A 23,248-nucleotide genomic window follows, 5' to 3' on the forward strand; every position below is an offset into this window, starting at 1 on the left:
GGTTGCTAGTTGTCTCAGGAGAGATTTTACTCTCTTAGCTAGTAAAATAGGTAATACTTGTGAATTAATGCTAAAGTATGTCAAATGTTTGAGGGTTTGGGGTTTTTTTATGTTTTGGATAGTATCAGCATAAAGTGACAGAAATCACACTTATGTTTTCATACTGTAGTAGTTAATGTCTGAAAGAATTTACATTCTCCTTATGCAATTTGCACTTTCTTCCCTACAGCATAATTTTATGTTAAAAGTACATATTCCTATTATATTAATGCTAAAAAGTACATATTCCTATTCTACCTGAGTGAATTCAGTACTTTTCTTTGAAATATGAGCATAAATAATATAGCTGAAGTGTCAACTGCAAAGAGGTGAGCTACATTTTCCCCCTCTCCATCAAACGTTTTTGTGTTTTCAAGTGAGCTCTGCTGTAAGGCCAAACTCTGCTACCTCAGAAGCTGCTCTTCAGCAGGAGAGGACCAGGGAGGGCTTGGAGAAATGAGATCTTTCATGAGCCTGAAAGAAACTGTGCCAAGACTTGAGTATTAGCAACGGTCTAGCAATTAATAGATCTTATTTGACCTATTAATTTTTGGTCTGGCATCAGCTCTTAGGGGGCATAAGGCTTTCTGCAGAGAACAGCTAAGAACTGGTATTCCATGAGGTACCAGGGACTCAGGAAAAACAGGATTTGTCAGGCACTTCCTGTAAAATGTTAAATGGAACCTTCATTCACCCAGCCACAACAATGTAGTCTAAATGTCCAAACCTGTGTTGTGCCTTTACCAACAGCAGTGCAGTAACTTTCAGCAGGCTCAGCCACTCGTCCTTATTGACCCAAGATGTTGTATAGAACTAAACTTTGTCTTTTTCAAATTTAATTCAATAGAAGTAAATACTGGACCAGGTGAGGTTTTTCACCTTTTACTGTACTAATAAAACAGTACTGTACTGTTTTATTGTAACTTTCTTTACAATAAAACAGTACAGTACAGTACTGTACTGTTTTATTGTAAGGAAAGTTATGCCACTGCAGACCCCTTATTCACTGTTTCAGCAGGTCAGTGTAGAAATATGCTCAACTCATCAGTGGAGTGGAAACACCCTCACAACTTTTTTATTCTAGTCTGATAAGAGGTTTGTATGCTGTAAAATGTCTAATGAAAGAAATGAGGGAGGGAAATCAAAGGAGTCCAGGTTATGCTTAGCAGGTGGCTTCTCATTTTTCTGGTGGTTTAGTCTGCAGCTTGGTAAGCCCAAAGAAAAAGCCAAAGTTCTTGTGCAGAAAAATATCATTCCTTCAGTTATGCTGAAGCTATAGAGAAAATTTGCCTTTGGGTGGATTTTTTTTTTCCTGAGAGTGATAAGCTTTTGCAAGGAGGGAGGAGAGCAAGCTGTTTTGGAAGTGATTTGTGGCTAAGTGCAGTAGGAGTGTTAAACTCACGTGAATCTGCATCACGAGAGAGATGGGCACTTCTCTCTGAATTCACTCTGCTAGAAGATGGGGAGAATGTTTGTGTAAAGGCTAAATGCACCAGCACATCCCTTCTGGTTGTGTTCAGAGCTATGGCCAAGTGTTTGTTTCACAATTATACTGCATGCCATCCATTTCAAACAGAAATATTTGTGTAAAATTGATTCCCAACCGTTTGACAAGCATCAGACAAATCCAGTAATTAGGTCTGTGAATTGAAATGTCTGATGGCATATTGCCTTCTAACCGTATTAGAGAAGTTAGGCTAAGAGCCATTTTTCGTCTGCAGTGTCTTTAGCATAATGAGGATGAATCAAGCTTTTGCAGTTCAGATTTAACAGTGGAGACATAATTCTTTCCTCTGTCTCCCCAAATACTTCTGTAGTGAAGCCTAATGGCTGGGGACATGCTATTCTACTGTGGGTTGTGCTGCAGTAAAAGTCCAAATCAGGAGCTGGATTGTTGTGAAATCATCTCAGCACAGAGTTGGGACCCTGATATCCTCAGCTGCAGCATGTATGTAGTGATGATGGATGTTTTTTCTTTGGCCTTTTATTCTTGTAAGTGCCTGATATTAACACAAATGTTATTAGAAGCCACATGTTCCAAAACAGTGGTCTCAGCCTCTTAAATAATGCAAGGCAACCTATTACTAATACATTTGTCTTATTGCTATAGCTTACCAGAGATCTTTAAATCTCAGCTGTGACAAAGTTGATTGATTTCTAGGTGTTACCTTTTGTTGTTCAAGTGACTAAACAGATGAATCAATACAAAAAGTCAGATGTTTTAACCAATATTTTGTTGTCAGCATTTCGGTAAAAATACTGACATTAACTTAAGAATTGAGGACTATACTGCATTGTATTTCACTATCCAGTTGACATCTATAGAAAAGAGAGGACCTAAAAGGTAGAAAAGGATAAGTACAGATTATATTTCATTTACTGAAAAACAGTGCTTTATATATATAGATGACTTAAGCTAAAATGAAAGGTTGATTTAGAAGTTCAGTAATTTCCATCTTCATACCCTGAGAAAAGAAGGCTGAGAAAAAGGAAGTGTAATCAATCACAGCAGCCTGTCCTTATGATAAAGTGTCTTAAATATTTGGTGTTGCAAAGTTGATTAATGCACTTTCTGGCATTTGTAATGTGTAAATAATACTTAAGATTTCATACAAATATTTAAGCACTGTGACTGTTGATCTTAGCCTCTCTTGAGAACCCAAAGTAACGTAATGTACTTCGGCTTTTATCAGCTTCATCTTCCTCGTTTGTTTTACAGCATTTGTAGAGGGAGCAGCAGTAGGAATGTGAGAGGAATTACAAGTATCTGCAAGAAAGCAAGACTGGAGAGGAGTAGGAGGAGATGAAAAACTTGTAATCTTTTTTAAAACTCCTAGCTGTCCTCTGTATGGAAGCGGCAGACTCAAGGGGATGCTGTGATAGAGCAGCCCTTCCAAGTGACCCATCGGAAGGATATTTGTATCCGAGGTCCCTCGATGGGAAATTGTCCTTTGCATAGAACAGATTTCCGTGGTTGTTGAGAGGAGCTGTTTGAAGCATTGGGCTGAGAGGTCCCAGCCAATTGGCAGCTTCGGGAAAAGAGTTATTTTCATTCTCCAGAAATGGGATAAACTATCAATGTCTAATCAAGCACCAAGGCCACAGTAGTTTTAAAATACTTATATTTTAAATAGGACCTAACTCCTATTAAGGATAATGAAGGATTGGATTTATTTTTGTGTCTTTGAAAGCACCTTTGCACTTTCTCTTTGGTTTCATTAACAGAGTGCTAAGAATTTTTTTGTCCATCTGTATTCCTCTTTTTGGAAGTCACTTGGAGTCTTGTTCCCTCTGACTGGTTTTGGGCTAATGTGAGGAGGTGCTTTTCTTGTGCTCTCATTTTTACAGCTCTCAAGAACCATATGCACTTAAAAATAAATAGAAGACACTTCCATAGCCTTCTAGCTAATGCCTATGGCAATGTATCCTGCTGTACTTCATTTTACAAGGATTAGCAAAAAAAAGCCAAAGATCTCTTCCTCCCTGGGCAACTTTCTTTTGTACAAGAGATATGGTACAGGTCGTGTGCTCTATTGTAAGAAAGAGCTTCATTTTCCAAAGAAAAACAACTTGAAAAAATAGTAGCTATACACAGCATTTACAACAGGTTTTAATAAAAGTCTGAATATTTGTTTTAAAATTAACAAGTAAGCATACATTTATATAGTCCATTAATTCTGGATGTCCTTAGGGCATTAATAAAGTGATCTGTCTCTCCAAATGCACTGGAAGACTTTGATTAGTTAGCAACAATATTAACAGTATCTCTCTTACGTGTTTTTATATATTAGAGAAGACATAAGCATGAAGAAAATTTAGAGGCAAACTTATATGTGTGCTTTCACTGCTGAGATAAAGCCTCCAGAAAGATTTATACTTTAAAGCTCACTGCTATGCATTGGGAGAAGCTACTTTGGTGGCACAAATACTCTTCTTTGTTGCTTACCAATACCCGTATTCAGAGGCACAAAGAACAACTGTTGTAAAAATATTAGTATGCAGATGCTCTGGTGTTTTGTTAATGCATTTAATTAAGTACAATAACTCTTTTGTTTGCTTTTCTTTTTCTGTCCTTGAATGGATTTGTATCATGGTATAGAACCTAGGCTTAGGGTCGCTGTTTAAAATGTTTTGCAGTTTCAGAATGTGTTTCACATCCAAGTTAGTTACTTTCCTTTTCTTCTATTAAGAAAGTCATTTGGGTATGTTACTAGTTTCTAATAAGTTTGAGAGCATCTTTTCAGGAAAACTCAAATTCCAAAGTTGCCAGCAAATATTTTCACCACTAATGAGGTCTTCAGTGAGAATTAGGCACTGGTTGAATAATTGTATTTCTGAGAGACTTTAAGATGTTTTAACCTAAGAATTTTTTCTTGAACATTTTCTAGCTAGTTTTCACAAAAAAAAAATGCAGAGCAAAACTGCACTTTATGTTTTTATATGAAAATCTGTAGCAGGCTATTATAACCAATTGTAACCAACATACAGGTTTTGCAGAAGCCATCATTGTGCTGTCTTGTGTTGTTACCCATAAAATTATTTCAGAATTATTCTCAGCCTGAGAAAAGATTTCTTTAGTCCCCTGTGGATGGTTGAAACCATATTAAATGACTGTGTCAAGTCTAAAATTGCTCTGCTGAATCAGCAAAGTGCTTGAGCCCAGAGTACTTTGAAAAGACAGCAGTATTTGTCAGATCCTGTCCCTCCCATGGCAACAAGGACCAAATCAAATGAGGATGTAAAAAGGTAATTGGGAGACCCTAAAGGTAACACATGACTAACTTATTTCTGAGTTTCTGAGCTCCCTTAACTCCAAAAAACATTTACGACACAGAGTGTGTGGGAGGTGTCTGTGCTGAAGGTTGCTCCTGAAGCAATGACCTTCTGATACTCTTTTGGTGTTCCTTAGAGATAAGTCATATTCTTCAGTAGGTGGTTTCTTTAGAAGACTAGGAGTCATGGTATAGACCATAAAAACTTCCATAAATTTTTAGTCACTGAAAGAAGGAGCTACTACTCGTGAAGGAAGGGCTAAGTGTACTGCAGCTGATGTTTCTCAGGGGCTTTACTGGGTGCATCAGAACACAACTCTGGAGAAGGCAGCAGGCATTTCACTTACCACAGGGGTCTGCCTTGGCACCTTTCTTGGCAAAAAAAAAAGCTTGTTAGTTGCTGGTAATTGTTCTTGTCACTTCTCACAAGCACTGAATACAAATTGGACAGTTCAGTTTTAGTTTAGGCCTTCAGCATCAGTGCTAGGACATTGTGCCTGGAGTGCCAGGATCATCACACATGGACAAAAACTGTCATGAGAGGCCAAGTAGAAATTGCAGTTTAGTGCTCTCTTTCTTGAAGTGAGGAAAAGTTCAATAGTGGGGCAAAAAACCCCTTCCCCTCACTGTACTTGTTTGATCCATATCGTAGTTACAGTGAGAGATTCCAAATGAGGCCATAAGCTCTGACGTCGTGGAGAGGGAAAGGGCCCTTGTGAAAGCACAGATCTGCAATCTCAGTGGGTTTTCCCCCCCCCTCCATTTTGGAGAAGGATGGTATAATTAGAGTTGCAAACCTCAAGGGAAAGTACAGGAATTCTGATTTCTCACTGAAAGCCTCCTCATCCACAAGCCTTCCATGTGAATAGTTAGTTTCAGTTATGTTTCAAGTAATCTATCAATCTATTTATAAATGTGTTTAAAAAAAAAAAAGAAAACCAAAACCTGCACACACACACCCCAAAAATCACCTAGAACTACTGCAAATTTGTGTGAGAACATCACTCTGGTTTCAGTTCCAAGATAACTTAATGTTCTTTAAGGCTGGAAGAGAACATAGTTTCATTGCAACTGCACATATTAAGGGTTTTGTATGAAATGAGCATCTCAAGGCAAGGGAAAGAAAGCAGCATTGTTCCAGGGCTGTTTTTCACAGGCCTGTATTCATATCTCATCCTTGTTGTTTGCAGGAGAGGCAGATGTGAACCAGAACAATGGGACCTCCACGAAGAGCCCAGCGGTGACAGACTCCAAAGGCACAGCAGACCCGAAGAATGCCTGGCCCGAGGCCAACCCAGCTGACAGGACTGGTCGCCCCCACTTGATCCGCCTCTTTTCCCGAGATGCCCCAGGAAGAGAAGACAACACCTTCAAAGATCGGCCCTCAGAGTCAGACGAGCTACAGACCATCCAAGAGGACAGTGCAGCAGCTTCAGAGAATTCGGATTTGATGGCTTCACAAAAACGCTCCTCTTTCCGGCACGGATCAAAACTGGCATCTGCGAGCACTATAGACCATGCCAGACATGGATCCCCACGGCACAGAGACTCGGGCATACTTGACTCGCTGGGCAGATTCTTTGGAGGTGAAAGGCACGTTCCCCGGCGGGGCTCGGGCAAGGTGAGCTCTGAGGAATAGAGAACTGCAAGGCTACAGCAAACACAGTACAGTTAAAGAGGAAGGGTGGGTCTGAAAGAAGGGTCTCACTGCTATAAGGCAAGAGTTGACCTAGCCAGCGGGATGGTACTTGTAATATAATGCTTGGCTTTAAACTGGAAACAGCAACAGCAAAAAAAGCAAAGATCTGGGAAACAAGAGGAGCTACTCTGGGCAATGACATGGAGTATTAGAAATCCAGGGGGCTCTAGAAACATTACTGGGAGGAATTTTTATGAGCATTTAATGTGGTGCGTTGTATGCATTTCTATGCTGTGCCATTTAGAGAAACTTCAGTCTGCTTTTGTGTGTTGTTCTTAAATATTTGCAAAAGGGGGCTGGCTGAGAGCACTAAATGCAAGATGATCTCTACATATCTTGGCACTAACTGAGGGGCAAGCTTGGAAATAGATGTTAGAAAAGGAATTGTGGCCAAATTCTCAGCCTGCTTGTGCAAGAGTATGTTTAAAGTCAGTTGACAGCATTGCCAGGGAGATGGCTCGAAAGATACTATCCTGAATTCCAGATGTACAAAATAATCCAGCTGCTTTATTCTGACAAGAAGTTGAGATTTATTCCAAGCATTTCATATTAGAAATTGCATAACAAGCCATTTCTACACTATCAGTTCTAAACCAAGGGCATTGATGAAAGACTCTTAGTTAAATTCTTCCCTTTTCCAGGATACCTGCCTCCTCTGATAAATTATGCAGCTGGCATATTAGTTCACTGTTATTCAAGTGGCAGAGTTTAATTTGTTTTCACTGTACCTTTTGCCATGTAAGTGATAAGTAGAGTCTTGTGTTTGTGTGTTCACACACTACATAAGCATTCAAATGGAGCTGCTGTAGGGCTGTAAAACTTTTCTTTCAGCTGAATTTGTTGTAGTTGCTCAAGTTGTGTGTTGCAAAAAGCAGAATTCATAGTTGCTGGCTGTGCCTAAAGTTTTGAAAATCCTTTGACAACCTTTGAGGTCTGTTCAGTGTTCCAGCCTGTGATCTGTGCTGTCTCTCAGTGCTGCACTGGGACACGACACTGTGGTGTAAACCTGATCTGTGGTGTAAACCTGATCTGTGGTGGTCCCACAGCTGTGGCTGTCAGTGTCCTTCACAGCTTCACACCTGGAAGCACAATGTGTAATAGCCCTTTCCTGAAGAGTTGTTGTAATGTAGAGACCACTGGATGAAAAATGCTCTAGAAACTTAAAACCAGAAGCTTCTCACACTTGGTGGGCGGTACTAAGCAAGCTGGGTGTTTTGTTCTTTTTATTTCTCACCTTTACCAACGGGCACCTGTAGTGCTATTGACAAAGATTCAGCAGCCAGGCAGTTTTTTCTGTAGTAACATTTCTGTGTGTAATGTTCCTGTGTGTAATGTTCATAAATGCAACAAGCCGTTGCTGTGAGCATAAAGAAAACCTTTTTTCTTATTGTTACTGCAAATAACAGAGACTGTTCCCAGCTGCTGCTTTCTGGGACCTGATTGGCCAGCTCAACTCTTGCTGTTTTGTTCATGTACTGTGTTACTCGATGAAAAATAGTGTATGAAATGTGCTTTGTACACCAAGGTGACAATACCAAAAAGTTAGATTCTGCATACAGAATATACAGAGGTATGTGCATTCCTGTGTGGCAATAAATCAAACCAATCAACTCAGTTTTTAGGAGTAATGACTAAAAAATGTCTGCCAACTGTACAAAGTCTGTGTTTTATCCTTTGGCGTGAACATGATTGCAATGATTCTCTGTAGATTTTGATGTAATTATGTATGAGAAGACAGGAGATCACGTCTTTTATCTCTGCTGTAAAATGCTATTTTGAAGAACTTAAATGTCTGCAAAACAGAACAGAATTATGGACAATTCTGACATTTTTTACCAAGCAGAAGTAGTTGTTTGGGATTTTTTTCCCTTAAGAACGACTACTCGTTGAGTTATGGAGTCCGGATTTGCAGATCTGAGCTGGAAGCACAGACAAGTTGAATTATTTTGGCAAAAGTCTGTCGCATTAGGACTTCCAGTGCCAAAGCATCTCTAGCACTCTTCCACACAATGATAATATTGATGTACATCCTAGGAAACCTTCCTAGGAAGCTCTCTTGTGGGAGGGCTTCAGTGTGGAAAGTATTGAGCAAGTGGCACAGTCATTTCAACTCTTATTTATTTAGCCTCTGAAACAATGCCTTTTGGTTTCTTGTATCAAGAAAGGCTTGTGGTGTCATTTATTTATACAAGAGTAGACAGAGGAAATCTAGATGGCTCATTCATGCTTAAACCCTAAATAGTTGTTGCCATTTGCTGATTTTTGTAGAAGATCACTGATAGATGATGAAAGTGTTCATGGACCAGCTGAAATAGAATGAAGTCCCTTGGCAGTATTCCAGACTTCACTAAGTAAACAGGTCTTTGATAAATAAGATACCACTAAAAGCACCTTAAAGGATGAATTTCAAAGGCCTGAAAAGTTCTTAGAGCTGCACTGTTTATTTGCTTGCACTTTTTTCTTTCTTTATTTTGAAGCATTTCAAAGCAATTCTGCAGCTGCCTTTCTTGCAGTCTTCCTTTTTCAGCCAGCCCATGCCTCAGTGGGAGCATCTCAACTACCCACACCAGCAAGCACTGGAATGCAAAGACAACACTTGCTCTTTGTACAGATTTAGGGCTGACATTCAAGCAAAACACATTATAAATTCTTTGTGGAGGCATTTTCTTCTTGCATCCATAGCTAAGAAGTACATTAATGAATAATATTCACTATTGTGTCCAGAAAGGTGGGGTGGGAACAATGCTGGGACTGTTTCATGGCCTCCTTTTCTCATGTGGAGCAGGTTCTCCTCTGCTCTGCAATTCTGAAGTTAGATTGCATGGGAGTTCCATGGGAGTTGTTAAAAATAGAAATACTGGAATGTACAGAAATACTCCTTTTCCTCTAAGGGGCAGCAAGTGCATTTGCCATTTTTCCCCCAATCACATCGAGATTTTGGATAGCTGAAACTCAATTAAAACCAGTTTGAATTTTGTACTTTTAAGAAAAACTTTTAAGGTAGAATATTTGAAACAAAACTGTTGTTGTGCACAGCTCAAATTTAATCGTATTAAAAAAAAGAATTTTAAATGATGACAGAAACTGTGGTGCAGACATTTTAAATAGCATGCAAGAGAGAGTAGCGTAACAATAATTTATTTCCTTTCTAATCTTTATAGAATATTTGTCTAAGCAAGTTTGTTAAAACGATCAAATGTTCTTTGTGCCTCCTAGATTCTGGGCCTGTATTCAACTTCAGTATGTACTGACTGCTATTTTGTTTCTTTGATGCAGTTGTTTTGTAATCCTTTTGTTTATGATTTTACTTTTTTTTTTCTACTAAGTTTGGTTTGTGAAACAAGAACTTATCTGTCCCGGTTTAACATTTTGCATTAACTTACTAAACTTTAAACTACACTTGTGACACAGATCAAACAAACGAAAATATGTGGGTGACAGTAAATAATAGGTGAGGCAAGACTTAGTGAAAGATTGAATCAGTTTCTCTTTTACATTTTGCTTCAGTTTGGTATGCAATCTTGTAACTGTCTCCTGTTGCCTGAATGAAGCCTTGCCCCTGCATTTCCTTCCCAGTTTGTGTGTTTGGGTGCAGGAAATGTGGAATGTAGAGATGGGGCTTCCCCATGCTACAGACAGATACAAGGCAGGAGCAGCACTGGGCTGAGGTTCTTCTCAGCTTGAGCAGAACCAGGGTTTGGGATCAGCATTTCTGATTCAGCAGATCCAAACCCACTCCTGAACTAAGCAGTTGCTGGAGTGGGGATCTACAAAAATGGTTGTGATAACCATGCAAAGGCAAAAAGTTTAGGAACCACAGTTTTAAAAAATGCCATGGAGGGATAAATCAATCAGAATCCTTTTTCTTTTTTTATTTTTTTTGCACTTGAACTCTATTCACATTTCCTGTGGAAGCTTTAATGTATACTAGAGCACCATGAAGAATTTGAAAAGCAGTAAAATCAGTGCTAGTCTGACTAGTATATGATGTGATTTAAGTAAATACTTAGTGTGATTTTAATTTCCAAGTCTTAGTTTTCAGGGAGTGGTATTGCTTGTGATACACTGTTTTGTAAAACCTGCTGTGCAAGCAGTATGCTTGTAAAAAAATTTTATAGAGTTTATAGTGGTTGTAACAATAATTTTGTTTTAATCTTTTGCTTTTTATGTGCTTTATGTATTCATTAAACTGTTTACATCACAAAAACCAGTGTACTAATGATTTAATTTGTTTTAAATGCTTTAATCCTTTAACAGAAGTTGCAACAAACTACTACTTGTACATGACAGGTTTTTAGTTCACTTAGAGGCTGCCTGTCCTTCTGCAAAATTCATTTAGAACAGTGCATTGGACAGAAGGGAATAGAGAAGTTTCCTTCTGGAAGGAGAATTAGGCTTTGAATAATCAAAGCTCCTGAAGCTGATGTTCTCACTGAATCTGGCCTCTCATTTCACTAAAAATTAATTAGTGTAACAGAACTGCCAGTCTGAAGCTCTTTTAGCTTGTGCAGTGGTAGAACCTCAGACTTCTTTAGATATGCCTGGTTTAAAAAAAATCACCTTAACAAAACAAGGGAATACCAACAGGTGAGTACACACACCATGTGAGAAGTGAAAGGCCTAGGAGCCACCATCATGGCATTGACTTTGACATGTTCATTTAACACCTGCATGACCATAAACATGTTACTTATGCCTAATAATTACCACATTATTTAATGGACTGGGACTTGCATTTTCAAGGAGGTTACTAATTGAAGTAATTACTGCAAGGTACTAGAGGAGTTTGGGAATTGGGAATAGCTTAAATGCTCTTTAAGTGGTAGTTCAAAGTGCAAGCACTAAAATTTACTTTAGTGATGCTTCGTGCTCACCTGACATCAGCTGCATGGCAAGGTTTGTTTAGAAATGGGATGAAGTATTTGGGGCTTGCTGATTTGTTTTACAAGTTAAAGAGGAGATCATGACTGGGAGAATGCCTGTGTGCTTCATGGCGTTTACTGGTTTTTATATGGTCTTGTGCCTCTTACATTCAGATACATACTAGTAACATGTTCAGGCTAAAATACAAATTAATCCACTAAAGCATTTGAAGGATCTCTGTTTCTAATCACTCCACAGCAAATTAAACTTCTAACAGGATCTTTCAGTTCAGTCTTTGCTTGACTATTTCTAGAGTCTTCTATCCACTAATATGATATAATAATAACAGTAGTATGTGTAAGTTGCATACAGAAGAGCTCCAAGGATTCTTTTAAGCACTTGGTGAAGTTCAAAGCTTGTGGTGCCCTTTGCCTGGGCCTGAGCCCGATGGCAGAGCTGGTGGAGGAGCACTGATGGAAGTTTTGGGATCTTTTGGTGGGAATTGGCCTCAGCTGTTTTGAGCCGTGCCTCTCTTGTTCACCTACATGGCCCCTCAGCCCAGCTGAGAGTAAGGTCTGGATTTAATTTCAAATATATCAGAGGGGGTGTTTGTTTAAACAAGTGCAAGGCCCAGGCAGGGAGGTACATACAAATGGCCAAAATTTACATACAGATAGTCAAAAAGAGTTATTAAAAATTTAGCACAAGGATTTTCTCTGCCTAAGAACGATTTATTGTTTACTTCTCTGCAGATGAAGAAGTTTGTTAAGAAATTGCTTTATATTAAAATCTGCTATATTAGTTTTTTCTATCACATTCCTTGCAGATGAAGAACTGCATTAGCTTTAGCCCTTTCCATCCTAGAATGCCAAAATAAATTACTGTACTTCAGCTGTTTTTCAGATTACACAATGGTAAATGCTTCCAGATAGAAAACCAGAGCAAAAGTTACTATTTTTTTGTCTCTGACCTTGTTTTGTACCTCTGTCGTCACATAGCATTAGTAACAATTGCTGGCTTTCACCTTTTTTACTGATGCAAAATATCTCACCATGTTCCTGAAATGGTCTCCATTTAAGATGCATTACACTGCATAGTTACTTGGTTTCATTTCTGACCTGCACAAGAAATTGCCAACTGCAATTTTCAGGTGATTTTACTGAATTTTTTACAAATCAATTAAAAACGAATTCTTTTGATGCATCTACTACTCCATTTTTGATACATCATACAATTAATGTACCTTGGAAACTGGATGAGCCTCAGGTTTGGAGTGGTCCATCTTCCCCACTTTATACTAACAGTATTGTTGGAAATTTTACCATGTATTTCTTTCAAAGAAATATTCTATTAACCATGCCATGTCTAAATATTTCATAAGAGTAAACCCTTCTTGCTATTACACTCTCTCTACCACTTATGCTGAGACAGGCGATAGTGCTTTTAACAACCTGTATGAGAGCTTATCTTGTCACTTGCTTACCTATTAAAGGCAGAAAAGAAATAGAATTGGGCCAATCCATTAGAGATGAGAACTGATCAAATATTTGGTAGGTGGGTGGTTGAGTATGTGCAATCTGAGATTTCCAGAAACCAAGGTTGTAGTAACATTTTTCTGGCCAGCAGCTGTAAAGTGATTGTGTACACCTGGTATTTATAGCTTTGTTTTCTAAATAATTCCCATCTTGCTTATTGTATTACCTTCATGACTATATGAAAATACCAGGGAACAGGACATCTAAAAACTGTATAAATGACTGCTTTCTTACCAATGGCCATACCCATAACCCCATGATGTTACATTGTTTTGCTGTAGCAACATCAGCAAACAGATGTATCTCCATCAAATATGCAGGTGATCAGTAGAAACTGATCATGGTGAGTGTCAGTGCAGAATGCCTTCCATATCTTGCCCATGTGCAGTAAAGTCCTAAAGGCTGCAAAGTTTGATGGCAGCAGAAGCTACTTGGAGAATACCTACTAGCCAAAGTCTCCTTTCTTTTTTTTTGCTGTAGTGATGATTCTCAAACAAAATCCAAAACAAATCCAGCCAAGAAAACCCCCACCCAAACCATGGATCATTTCAACAAAGTTTAATCTATGTCATTGATACCAATTTGAACATTAACAGAACAATACCGAGTATGCATCAGAGACTGTGTCCAAGCAGATAAAGAACTTCTGTCATGAAGAATATTTGAATAAAATCATTCATGCTAGGCAGAAAAAATGCTTCAAAAAAGCCAAGTTCAGTTAAAGCACTGGGTTTTGCCTCTGAAACCATTTATCAAGTGTCACAACCATGGAATAAACTGGACTCAGGGAGAAAACCCAGAAGGTATGATGGCACTGGTCTCACATTTGAGTCCCATCATAAACCAGAACTCTCCTGAAAAACTGCTCCCATTCTTCTTTTTTCCCCAGTAATTCTTTTGCCTGCTAATTTATGCACACTAGTCATCAAGGCACTAAAGGGTAATGGGGTTATGGAGAAATGTTGTTCTGGATTATTGACTGGCACCTCTCTTGATGGGAGTGTTCTCCATTGTTTCCTTCCTTGTGTTTCTTACTTTTCAGTCATCTCTGCTCACTGCCACATTTGTTATTCCTGTCATTCTGCTAGGAATTCTTCCTCTTTTTGTTCATCGCATCTTTCTAAACAAAGATTGATCTCAGCACAACCCTGAAAGGCAGAATCCTCTGCATTCTACATCCCTCTTCCTGCCAATTCTCCTCTATACCTTTGAGCAAGTAATTTAATTTCTGTCATATCTTCCACATTAGTAAAAATTAACAGTACCATTACAGGGATGTGTGGCTCATCCTTCCTAAAGTGATTTTAGAAGCCTGCTGAATTAGGTAATTAACTATAATGTCATCACCAGATCAGCCAGTGGGGAAGACGTCAGCGTTCCTGTTGCTTTTGGTCACAGATCAGCAAGTCATGAACAGCCTGGGCCAAACACTGCCACCAAGGGCAAACTGCTACCTGGGTTGCACATGAACAAAGATGGAACCAACACCACCACAGCCCTGATTTAGCAGTGCATGCCCACAGAAGTCACATTCCTCCTGGAATAAGCATGGAAAAATACACCTCCCATGGGCTGTGTATTCTGTCGCTGCCTGGTGAGAGCCAGGGAAGCAGCACTGGAAGGTTCTGATGAAGTGTCTGCTACGCCCAGGAACACAAAGCCCCATGGACAAAGCCTCTCCAAACCCCAACATGAAGCAAATTCCGTATTCAAGTGCCTGCCAGATTTCTCATTGAACTATATCACAGATTTCCATATTATTAAAATAAGAAAGAAAAAGCATATATATTTATTGAAAGGATGCATCTCAATTCCTGTTTGGCATACATATTTAGAAACCATACGGACCTAATTTTGAACCTGGATAGGAATTTCCTTAGAGTTTGGGACTCAGAATCTGTTTCAAGGACTAATACAAAATCAGCTGAGTGGCTCACAAATTCCCTGTTGAACTTTCAGCTTTTTCTTCCCACAGAACAGTACAGTGTTCATCACATAATGCTTAAAGGATAATTTTAGTCTACCAGTACAGTTCCAAATGTCTTAGTGGGGGTGGTAAGCACTATGGAGAACCTACAGGTTGTGGAACAGTTCAGTTTTCTAAGACAATCTAAATGCAATTTTCATGTCTATGTGAATTTGAAATGTGTGGATTTTGTACGATATCTTAAATTCATGCACAGCAACTTGTTAGGTATCTTGTGATGAAAAGCTGTTGGAAACCATGAAACCCATTGAACCCATGAAAAAGCCCTTTGGTTTCCATCTTTAACTGGTTTGACTGCATTTTAAATCAGCTATTTCCATATTTTATTTGTGTGGACTTTGCCTGCAGAGAAACAGCATGGGACATACTTTAGATTTTCATCTCATATTCTAAAGTAGGCAATAAAAAAACACAAAACACAATAGTGATACCAAAAGGAACTGTAAAAAGCTGTAAAATCAAATACTCGGCAAGTATCTTAATACTGTGACTGGCACAAATGCATATCACAGACTGATGAGGAGTTAAGAGCTATTTACTTGCATACAGAATCTGCAGCTGTAAGCAATCCTCTTGTGGAGGATGAGAGCCCTCAGAGAGATGATGATACGCATTTAAAAGTGTCCCCTAATGCACCTGAGGTGCAAGATCTGACATATCCCGTTTATAGCAGGCTAAGTCAGGGATGGATTTCATGGGATTTCATGACTGGAAAAAAAAAGCCCGTAACTGCTTAACTGTATCCATTTTATACCCAGAGCCAGTTTTTGCACAACACTGAAAAGCATGCATGCATACATATATATATATATATATATATATATATATATATACATATAAATACATACATACCCACACACAAATGCACACTTTGGTATCTTCAGGTCAACTGGAAATGTAATAACCTTGCACAAAACCCCAAATGGAGCCCATATTGTTAGTTAATTAATGTTAACTAACAAACAATAATTTATTAATTTTAATTAATTATTTTTAATTAATAGTTTTTAATTTATTGACAAATTAATGTTAAATAATTTTAAATTAACAGCTCTTACAAGGTACTAATACAGGTTGTGCCAGTAAGTGTAATTAGCCTGATGTGAAAGTACATGGCTAACACAGGGAATGCAATTCCAATGTATAGCTAATGTTGAAACTTAAAATACCTGCATGTTTTCTTTGCATTGCATTCACAATTACTCTTTTTTTTTTTCTGTCTTAGTGGCCAACATACCACCATACTACCAAGGTAGGTGACACAGTAAAACAATGCTATTTTCCTGTGCATCACCAGAAAAAACCAAAATGTTTCTAAAAAAACAATCACTCCCCTTACAGGATAACTGCGGGTATTTTATGTATATTTTAAAGAATCCTTGTTTAGATTATTAATCCTTAAAACTATTGATTTCACAGTGAAGTTGAAAACTGTGTTTTTGTCATAAGATCTCCCAGTTACTGCTTAAATTTCTAGTACTGGTAAATCTTTTTTACTAAGATCATTCATCTTCAGGGTTCCTTTTGGCTTTTTTGAAGGTGCAGCAGAGTTGACTTAGTTGAGATCCTTGACTGAGGTAAAACATTTCCTTTATGTTAACTGGGAACAAGAAAACCTGAGTGATCTTTTGTTCAGTTACTGAAGAATTATGGTACATTTAAACTTTCTTTAAGGGCACAGAGGCACCTCCATTTTAAACTTCACCACCAACATCCAAGAGCTCTGAATTCACGCTCATACTTGGCAAGTACATTTCAAAATACATCGATATGGAAGCAAAGGATGCCTTTTATTGGCATGCTCTCAAGACTGAAATTCTTAACAACATTGCAAGAGGTGAGGAGGGAACTCGCCGCAGCCCCTGGGCAAAAGACACAAGTAACGGAAAAAAAATTAGAAGCAAATTATATCCCTTCCTAAAACACAGTTGCTCTTCTCTATTCCTGTAAGGTTTTTAACATGAATATTATTTAAAGCCAAGCACTTTATATATATTTAAAGGAAAATAGTGATGATCTGAATGCATTAGTGAAACACATTGAGTTCATTCAAAAAGGTCCACTTATATCACACCATCTCAGTAGCCCATCATACAGATTTCTCTTTTAATTTCAAATCCATCAGAATTTATCTTTCAACACCTACAGATATTACAAAGACAAAAGCAGTCTCTGAAAAATACCATTGGATTTTGTTTTCTGTCCCTAGGAGTTCAAAAACTGAAAGAGAAAACTAGAGGTGAAAGAGTAATTGCAATAATGAATTGAGCGGAAACATGTAAATTACCTGTCACAAATAAATAATAATATGAAAAGTTCTGAAGACAGATGAAGTTTACTGATGACAATATGAATGGAAAACACTTTATTTTAAACACCAAGAAACTCACCCAGAACAGTCACTGAAAATTACTTCAGATTTGCTACTGCTTCATACACATTAAGACAGGAGACAATCAAAGCCTGTGATGACATTTGACACTGCAGGCAGAAGAAACTTTGTACTTATAGCACAATAACCTACAATAAGCCCAGTTATTAGCACCCAATAATTGGTCAGGATGCCAAAATCAAGAAACTCAACCCTGTCTAGATTCTAAAACCTTATTATCCCAATTTCTCTCCATTTCTGTGGCAATTCATTCATAGCCCATCAGATCTGCAGCACCATGATATTTATCCTAAAGACAAGGCAGTCAGCAGCTTTCAAAGGGTGATTAGAATGTAGATTAAGAAGACAAAACCATGACTGAAGTAACTCTCTCTTCCTAACCACAGCAGCAGAGGCTATTTTGGCAACACTGGAACCAGCAACCAAGTAGAAACTGCTGCAGATTTATAAGCAGGACTGACTACCTGACACTATGGAGATCTCACAGATCCAAAATTCAGATTTTCCTGCTTTTAAAACAATTAAGTGCTCACATATCATCAGCATGCAAAAAAACCAATCCTGATAAAAATCAGCCAAACTTCTCTGCATTGGTTAGTTTTTTTCCAACAGTAATCAATATCTGACTTCATTTGGACTACTGCTCAGGAAGCCCTTCTGAAAATAGAAACCCCTACAGAAATAGAAATTTCAGCCTCACTTGGTTCCCTCATTCTGAAAATAACATTGCTCTTGCAGCTCATGAGTGTTACAAAGTCTTTGGGAACTAAAAGTGGTACACAATCTATTCCTGCTTTCCCATGCAGAATGATCCAACATAATTCTAAGGTTTTTTCCATTTTGGTTCGTTTTCTAAAATCACAGTCTATGATCCTACTTAAGAAAAATTTCCTATTTAAGAAAAATTACAAGGTTTCCATTACCTGAATTTTCCAATGAGAGCCTCAAGAGCCTGAACTTCCAATAAGAGCCTCAAGCGCCAATATCCACAATGGGCTGTAACGTCATATGTGCCTATACATGTTGTGCATTTGCCATTTCACAGCACTGACAACTGTAGGAGGCAATCTCTGTAGATTCCCAAGGCTTAGTCCTCCTCTGTTCTCTCCTGAAAACGATTCTTCATGCCATGGCTGATTAGCTGTCCTTCCCAGCTGACTGGGCCACGTGCCTGCTCTGCTTTTCAGGACATACATGCAGCCAGGGTCAGCCACCACGTCGGGTCCATCCCCCCAAGATCTCAGCATGGCCGGCCTGTTGATGACAACCCTGTAGTCCACTTCTTCAAGAACATTGTAAGTCTCCCTTCCTCTTATGCACCAAAATGAAATGTTTTCTTTAGAATCCATCAGTAAACAAACACTCCCCAATCATTACTCTTTATTTTAAGCCTCAAATTGTACTGTGCCCTTTGAGCTCATGATTGAGCCATTCAAATACAAAAATAATTTTTACCTAGAAGACAATACTGAAATGCTACCAAAAAAGCATGTGAACCTCCATTAGCATAGCCAAATGCTAATCATGTCAGTTATACAGCTTCACCACAGACAGGTTTTGTCCTTGTGTTTTCAACACTGGTAGTATCCAGGAATTATTACTGTTTCAAGATGGACATAAATCCAGCATATCCCAGGCAAGCCTAAGACAGCAGAGGAGCTTCTCAATGCAATTACCATTTTTAGCTTATGGGTAATGTGCAAAAGGCCTGATGATTTCTGGCATTTATTTTTGCCTTTGTCTGACAACTTTTTGTGTTGGTTTTTAGGTCTCACCCCGTACACCACCCCCAATGCAAGCAAAGGTAAGCAATTTCAGGGACTCAAGGCATTTATGGGCTAATTCCCACTAATTCAACTGCAAGCCTGATTCACTGTCCCTAATGGCACTAAGTAAAAGTCTACAGGTATCCCTGGGAACAATTTAAAGCAAGAGCCTAAGACACAGAAACCATGGTTCTCTTCCTCATGCACTTCCTGACTTCGTGCATGACTATTGAAGCCACTTGCAGGGATTTTTATATTCAATTTATGGTGTGATTGCTTTAGGTAATGAACTAACAATAGGTAATGCTTTCAAACAAGCCTCACTGGCCAGGAGCTGTCCTTCCATTTAGTGAACTCAGCTGGCTTTTGAAGTAGTGATACTGACAAACCGTGGCTAGTAAAGTCAGTTCTAGTAATTACAATAAACAATTTTGCATTTTTTTTTACTTCATGAAATGACTGTACAGACTGTTGTTCTCAGCTCCTGCTTGCCTCATTATCTGGCCATTGTTTCATAATCTTGGCTATCTTTTCATCTTGTGTGTATGGCAGACCCAGGTGCTGTGTTCCAGAGTGATCACCATGTCATTGTTTCTATTTCCCTCTACAGGGAAGAGGATTATCCCTCACCAGATTTAGCTGGGTAGGTGACGAATGTGCTTTTGGTAACAGCCCTTTTATTTACCAGGCCAAAGCATCTCTTACTCCATTGCCTCAAGCTGCTTCAGCAATGTGATAATTTTGTTTTGTCTCAAGTTTGCTATTTTGCTTTTCCTGTTCTACTTTCCTTCCTCCTTCCACAGCACTTTAAGATGGTAATTGTGTTGCTTGCTCTTATCCTGCAATTTGACAGCCCTTGCAGCAATAATTTCTTTTGCTTCAGTACAAAGGGAGCAAAATCCACTGCATGGCAAAGTTCTCTTCCTTTAAAGGTTCCTGGAAGACCCATCTGGTGCATTTTTCTTTTCCTGGGATGGACAAAAATGGGAGGGAAGGCTGGGACGAGATAGGTGTTTATTCTACTTTTTCAACTCTTTTACACAGTCTGCAAAACTAATGCTGCCACTAACCTCAGTATTTTGTTCCACCTTTCCTGTCAATTAGAAGTGATCTGCCTAAGCAATTCCTAGACAAGTTCTTCCCACAGTTCTCTCACAACTAATTAAATTCTACTTCTCTACCACAGGTTTGATTTTATATGAGATGGCATGTAAATTACTGGCATTTTAAGACAAAATATCAAAGCCTTCAAGCCATTAAGCCTTTCTTTCACTATCAGAACACCACATATTAGCTGATGTGTTTGACATCTTAGAACTCATGAAATTAAAACATTTTAAGTTTTTTCACACAGGTTAACCTTCTGAGTATTTAATTTTTGAATATAAATTCATTTTTTACAGATTGATGCTTCCCTCAGATTTGAATCTATTCAGATAATTTCCTAACATTTTCCTTTATCCTTGTTTATTGCATAAAATATTGTTTTATTGCAACAACCTCCAAATTCCTCATTTAAGTATTACATTTCAGTGATCACAAATAAAGACTACAACATGCATATGATAATTGGAATATGACAATTTGCAATATACATGAAAATCTTTCTTTGCAGGGTGGTGAAACACACAAGCCAGGATATGGAAGCGGAAAATTCTATGAGCATAAATCTGCTCATAAGGGACACAAGGGATCCTATCATGAGGGCCAGGGCACTCTTTCCAGAATCTTTAAACTGGTAAAGTACAATTGAACTTTAAGTACAAAAAAATTGAACAGGGAAAAAGAGAAGCTAAACCTCTCCAGGACCTGCCATGTTTGAAACAAGTCTATTTCCTTAAAGCTTCTGATGGAATTAGACTTGCATGGATAAACCAGATGGTTATTTTGTGGCTTAGTGACTACTTACATGATAGGAAACAAAGGTAAAAATACACAGTTAGTGGCCATCAGAAAAGAAGGTAAGTCCACAATGTCCCACAAAGACCTGCACCAGGACCAGTGTTGTCACTGAATGCAAAAATGATCTGAAATACAGAAGACAAATGAGACGACACAGCTGGTTGCTGCTGAATTATTTGGGATAGTGAAAATGAAAGAGAACTGATAAACTGCAGAAGGGTAGTACAGGGCAGTGTTGGATGCAGTAACAACTCCAGCAGTCCCTGCTTGTTCCCACCCCAGGTGGGAAAACTCTTACAATATGTCAGTATCGAAAGTTATGAAACCACAGAGTGGGACAAATTACAAAACTGTCCTATCAGAAATAAACATTTGGTCAGATTATCTTTAGTCTGGTTCAATTCCCCATTTCAAAGCACAGCACAGCCACAACAACACAGGCAATAAATGAAAACAGAACAGGAAAAAAAGGTCAGTTGTGAGGATTTTTTACATTCTATGTCAGGAAACAGACACATGAAAAGCAGACTATATTCCCTGGCAGATACTTTGACCGAGACTATATTTTCCCTCTAAGGCAATGATGGCAGGGAATTCACTCATAACAAATCACCCAGTACAGTATTAGCACATGAAGATGCCATCAGCAGTCATCTTAAATTCGAGTCAGAAGGTCTGAGACCCTTAGCAGAGCTGATCATTTCAGACTCTTACTAGTCCTCTCCTCAACAGGAGATATAACAGTGCCTTCATTTGCAGCAAAGCCCACATTTTTGTCTCTTAAACAGTTTAGGTTTTATATCTCCCATTGTACAGTTGTTTCCCAAATATATGCAGCACCAAGTGACAGGACAGAAACTTCAAGGAAGTAGTAGGTATTGTTATGTTGCAATTTAAGAAAAGGAATGATCTCTTCAGAGGTCCAGGTAAAAATCAAACAAACACATTTTAAGTCTTATTTTCATGTTGTGCACTTGGTAGTTTTAGTGGGGTTTAGGTACATTAACTATTCCATGGCTATACACTCTCATTATTTGTAAAACTTCATCATTTCAACATCTGAAAATACACATTAATGATCCCTCATGAAATTTAACATTCTCTTTTTTGCATATTCATCATAGCTATTTTAGCTTAGTTTTATATATATATATATATATATATATATATATATATATATATATATATATCAGAGATACATACACCAGTTTTACTTTTTAGATAACCTTTTCCCAGCCATTATAAGTTCTGCAACTTTGATAAGAGTTTTATTCATGCTTATTTGATTTAGACCTATTGTTTACAGCAGGAGGCATTAATAACTCTTTCTTTAGATAGTTCAGTAGTCTTGTAATATAAAAAAGTTATCCAGTCTTTAAGATATCTTTGAAACAAAAAAAGCCAGTTACCTAATGAATTAGAGTGAATTTTCCTGTAACAGTTCTGTAAAACTAAGAAGGCAGTGCTGAAAGATAAGAACATAAATGAAGAAAATTAAGTCCCAAAGTACACACACTTTTTTTTCAAGTAAACAGTTTAGTCATCATCTGATTACAGTAAAAATTACTACGTTATCTCACATTTGTGATCTTAAGAGCATTTTTCAAGATTTGCCTGTAGAAGAGTTGCTAAAGCTAAGGAACAAGATACCAAGTTAATCTCAAATTCCAAAAAAAATTAATTGCTGGAATTTCAGCCTGAATCATCTTTGCTATAAAAATGCTTCTTTTCTCAAGGGCAGGTTTATGAATTGCCACAGTTTTTTCCTCACAGCTTGACACTTTCTTATTATTTCTAAGAATAGGGCAGGTTTCAGCCCTTTTATCTTTTCTTAGCTTTCTCCTATACTTGCATCTGAGCTTTCCATATAAACCTCCTGTTGATGTAACACTGAGAACTTACTGCAGAATGAAATGATTAAATTTCAGTTTTTTCAGAAGATGTGAAACTATTACATCTTGTATCAAGTTTTGGAGATTTTGTTTTGTTACTTGTTTTGAAGTATGCACATAGTACAGGGTTCATAAAAATGAAATTTTCCATGCTGTCCAAGGAAATAAATTGTTTTCGTTAGGAAGGCCCGAATAAGAACATGCACTTAGAAGTTGTTAATGAGAGACTGTCTAGTCTTCTGTGGAAGATTTAATGACAGTAAGTGAATCCTAGGCAAAAATCAATGAAAATAAATCCTATTTTTGAAGTGAAAAATCCCAGTAATATTTAGTGATATACTAGAGGCACCTGGAGGCTATTTTCCTTAGATAGTATTTTAAATTTTGTCATACTTACAATG

General features: G+C 38.0%; 1 protein-coding gene across 4 annotated transcripts in view; it reads left to right on the forward strand.

The window, feature by feature from the left end:
* The window catches only part of MBP (myelin basic protein), a 112,293-nt gene that overhangs the window by 87,165 nt on the left and 1,880 nt on the right, over window positions 1-23,248 (forward strand). For 2 of the 4 annotated variants that reach the window (XM_058045844.1, XM_058045836.1), the window contains exons 4-10: window positions 6,002-6,432; window positions 9,727-9,750; window positions 16,121-16,147; window positions 18,475-18,582; window positions 19,056-19,091; window positions 19,664-19,696; window positions 20,669-20,791. In XM_058045844.1, the coding sequence (XP_057901827.1) occupies window positions 6,002-6,432; window positions 9,727-9,750; window positions 16,121-16,147; window positions 18,475-18,582; window positions 19,056-19,091; window positions 19,664-19,696; window positions 20,669-20,791 (782 nt within the window). The remainder of the gene's footprint in view (window positions 1-6,001; window positions 6,433-9,726; window positions 9,751-16,120; window positions 16,148-18,474; window positions 18,583-19,055; window positions 19,092-19,663; window positions 19,697-20,668; window positions 20,792-23,248) is intronic. The other 2 variants (XM_058045853.1, XM_058018226.1) reach the window with 2 other exon arrangements.

Source organism: Melospiza georgiana, chromosome 1, assembly GCF_028018845.1.
Source record: "Melospiza georgiana isolate bMelGeo1 chromosome 1, bMelGeo1.pri, whole genome shotgun sequence".
Taxonomy (NCBI): Eukaryota; Metazoa; Chordata; class Aves; order Passeriformes; family Passerellidae; genus Melospiza; species Melospiza georgiana.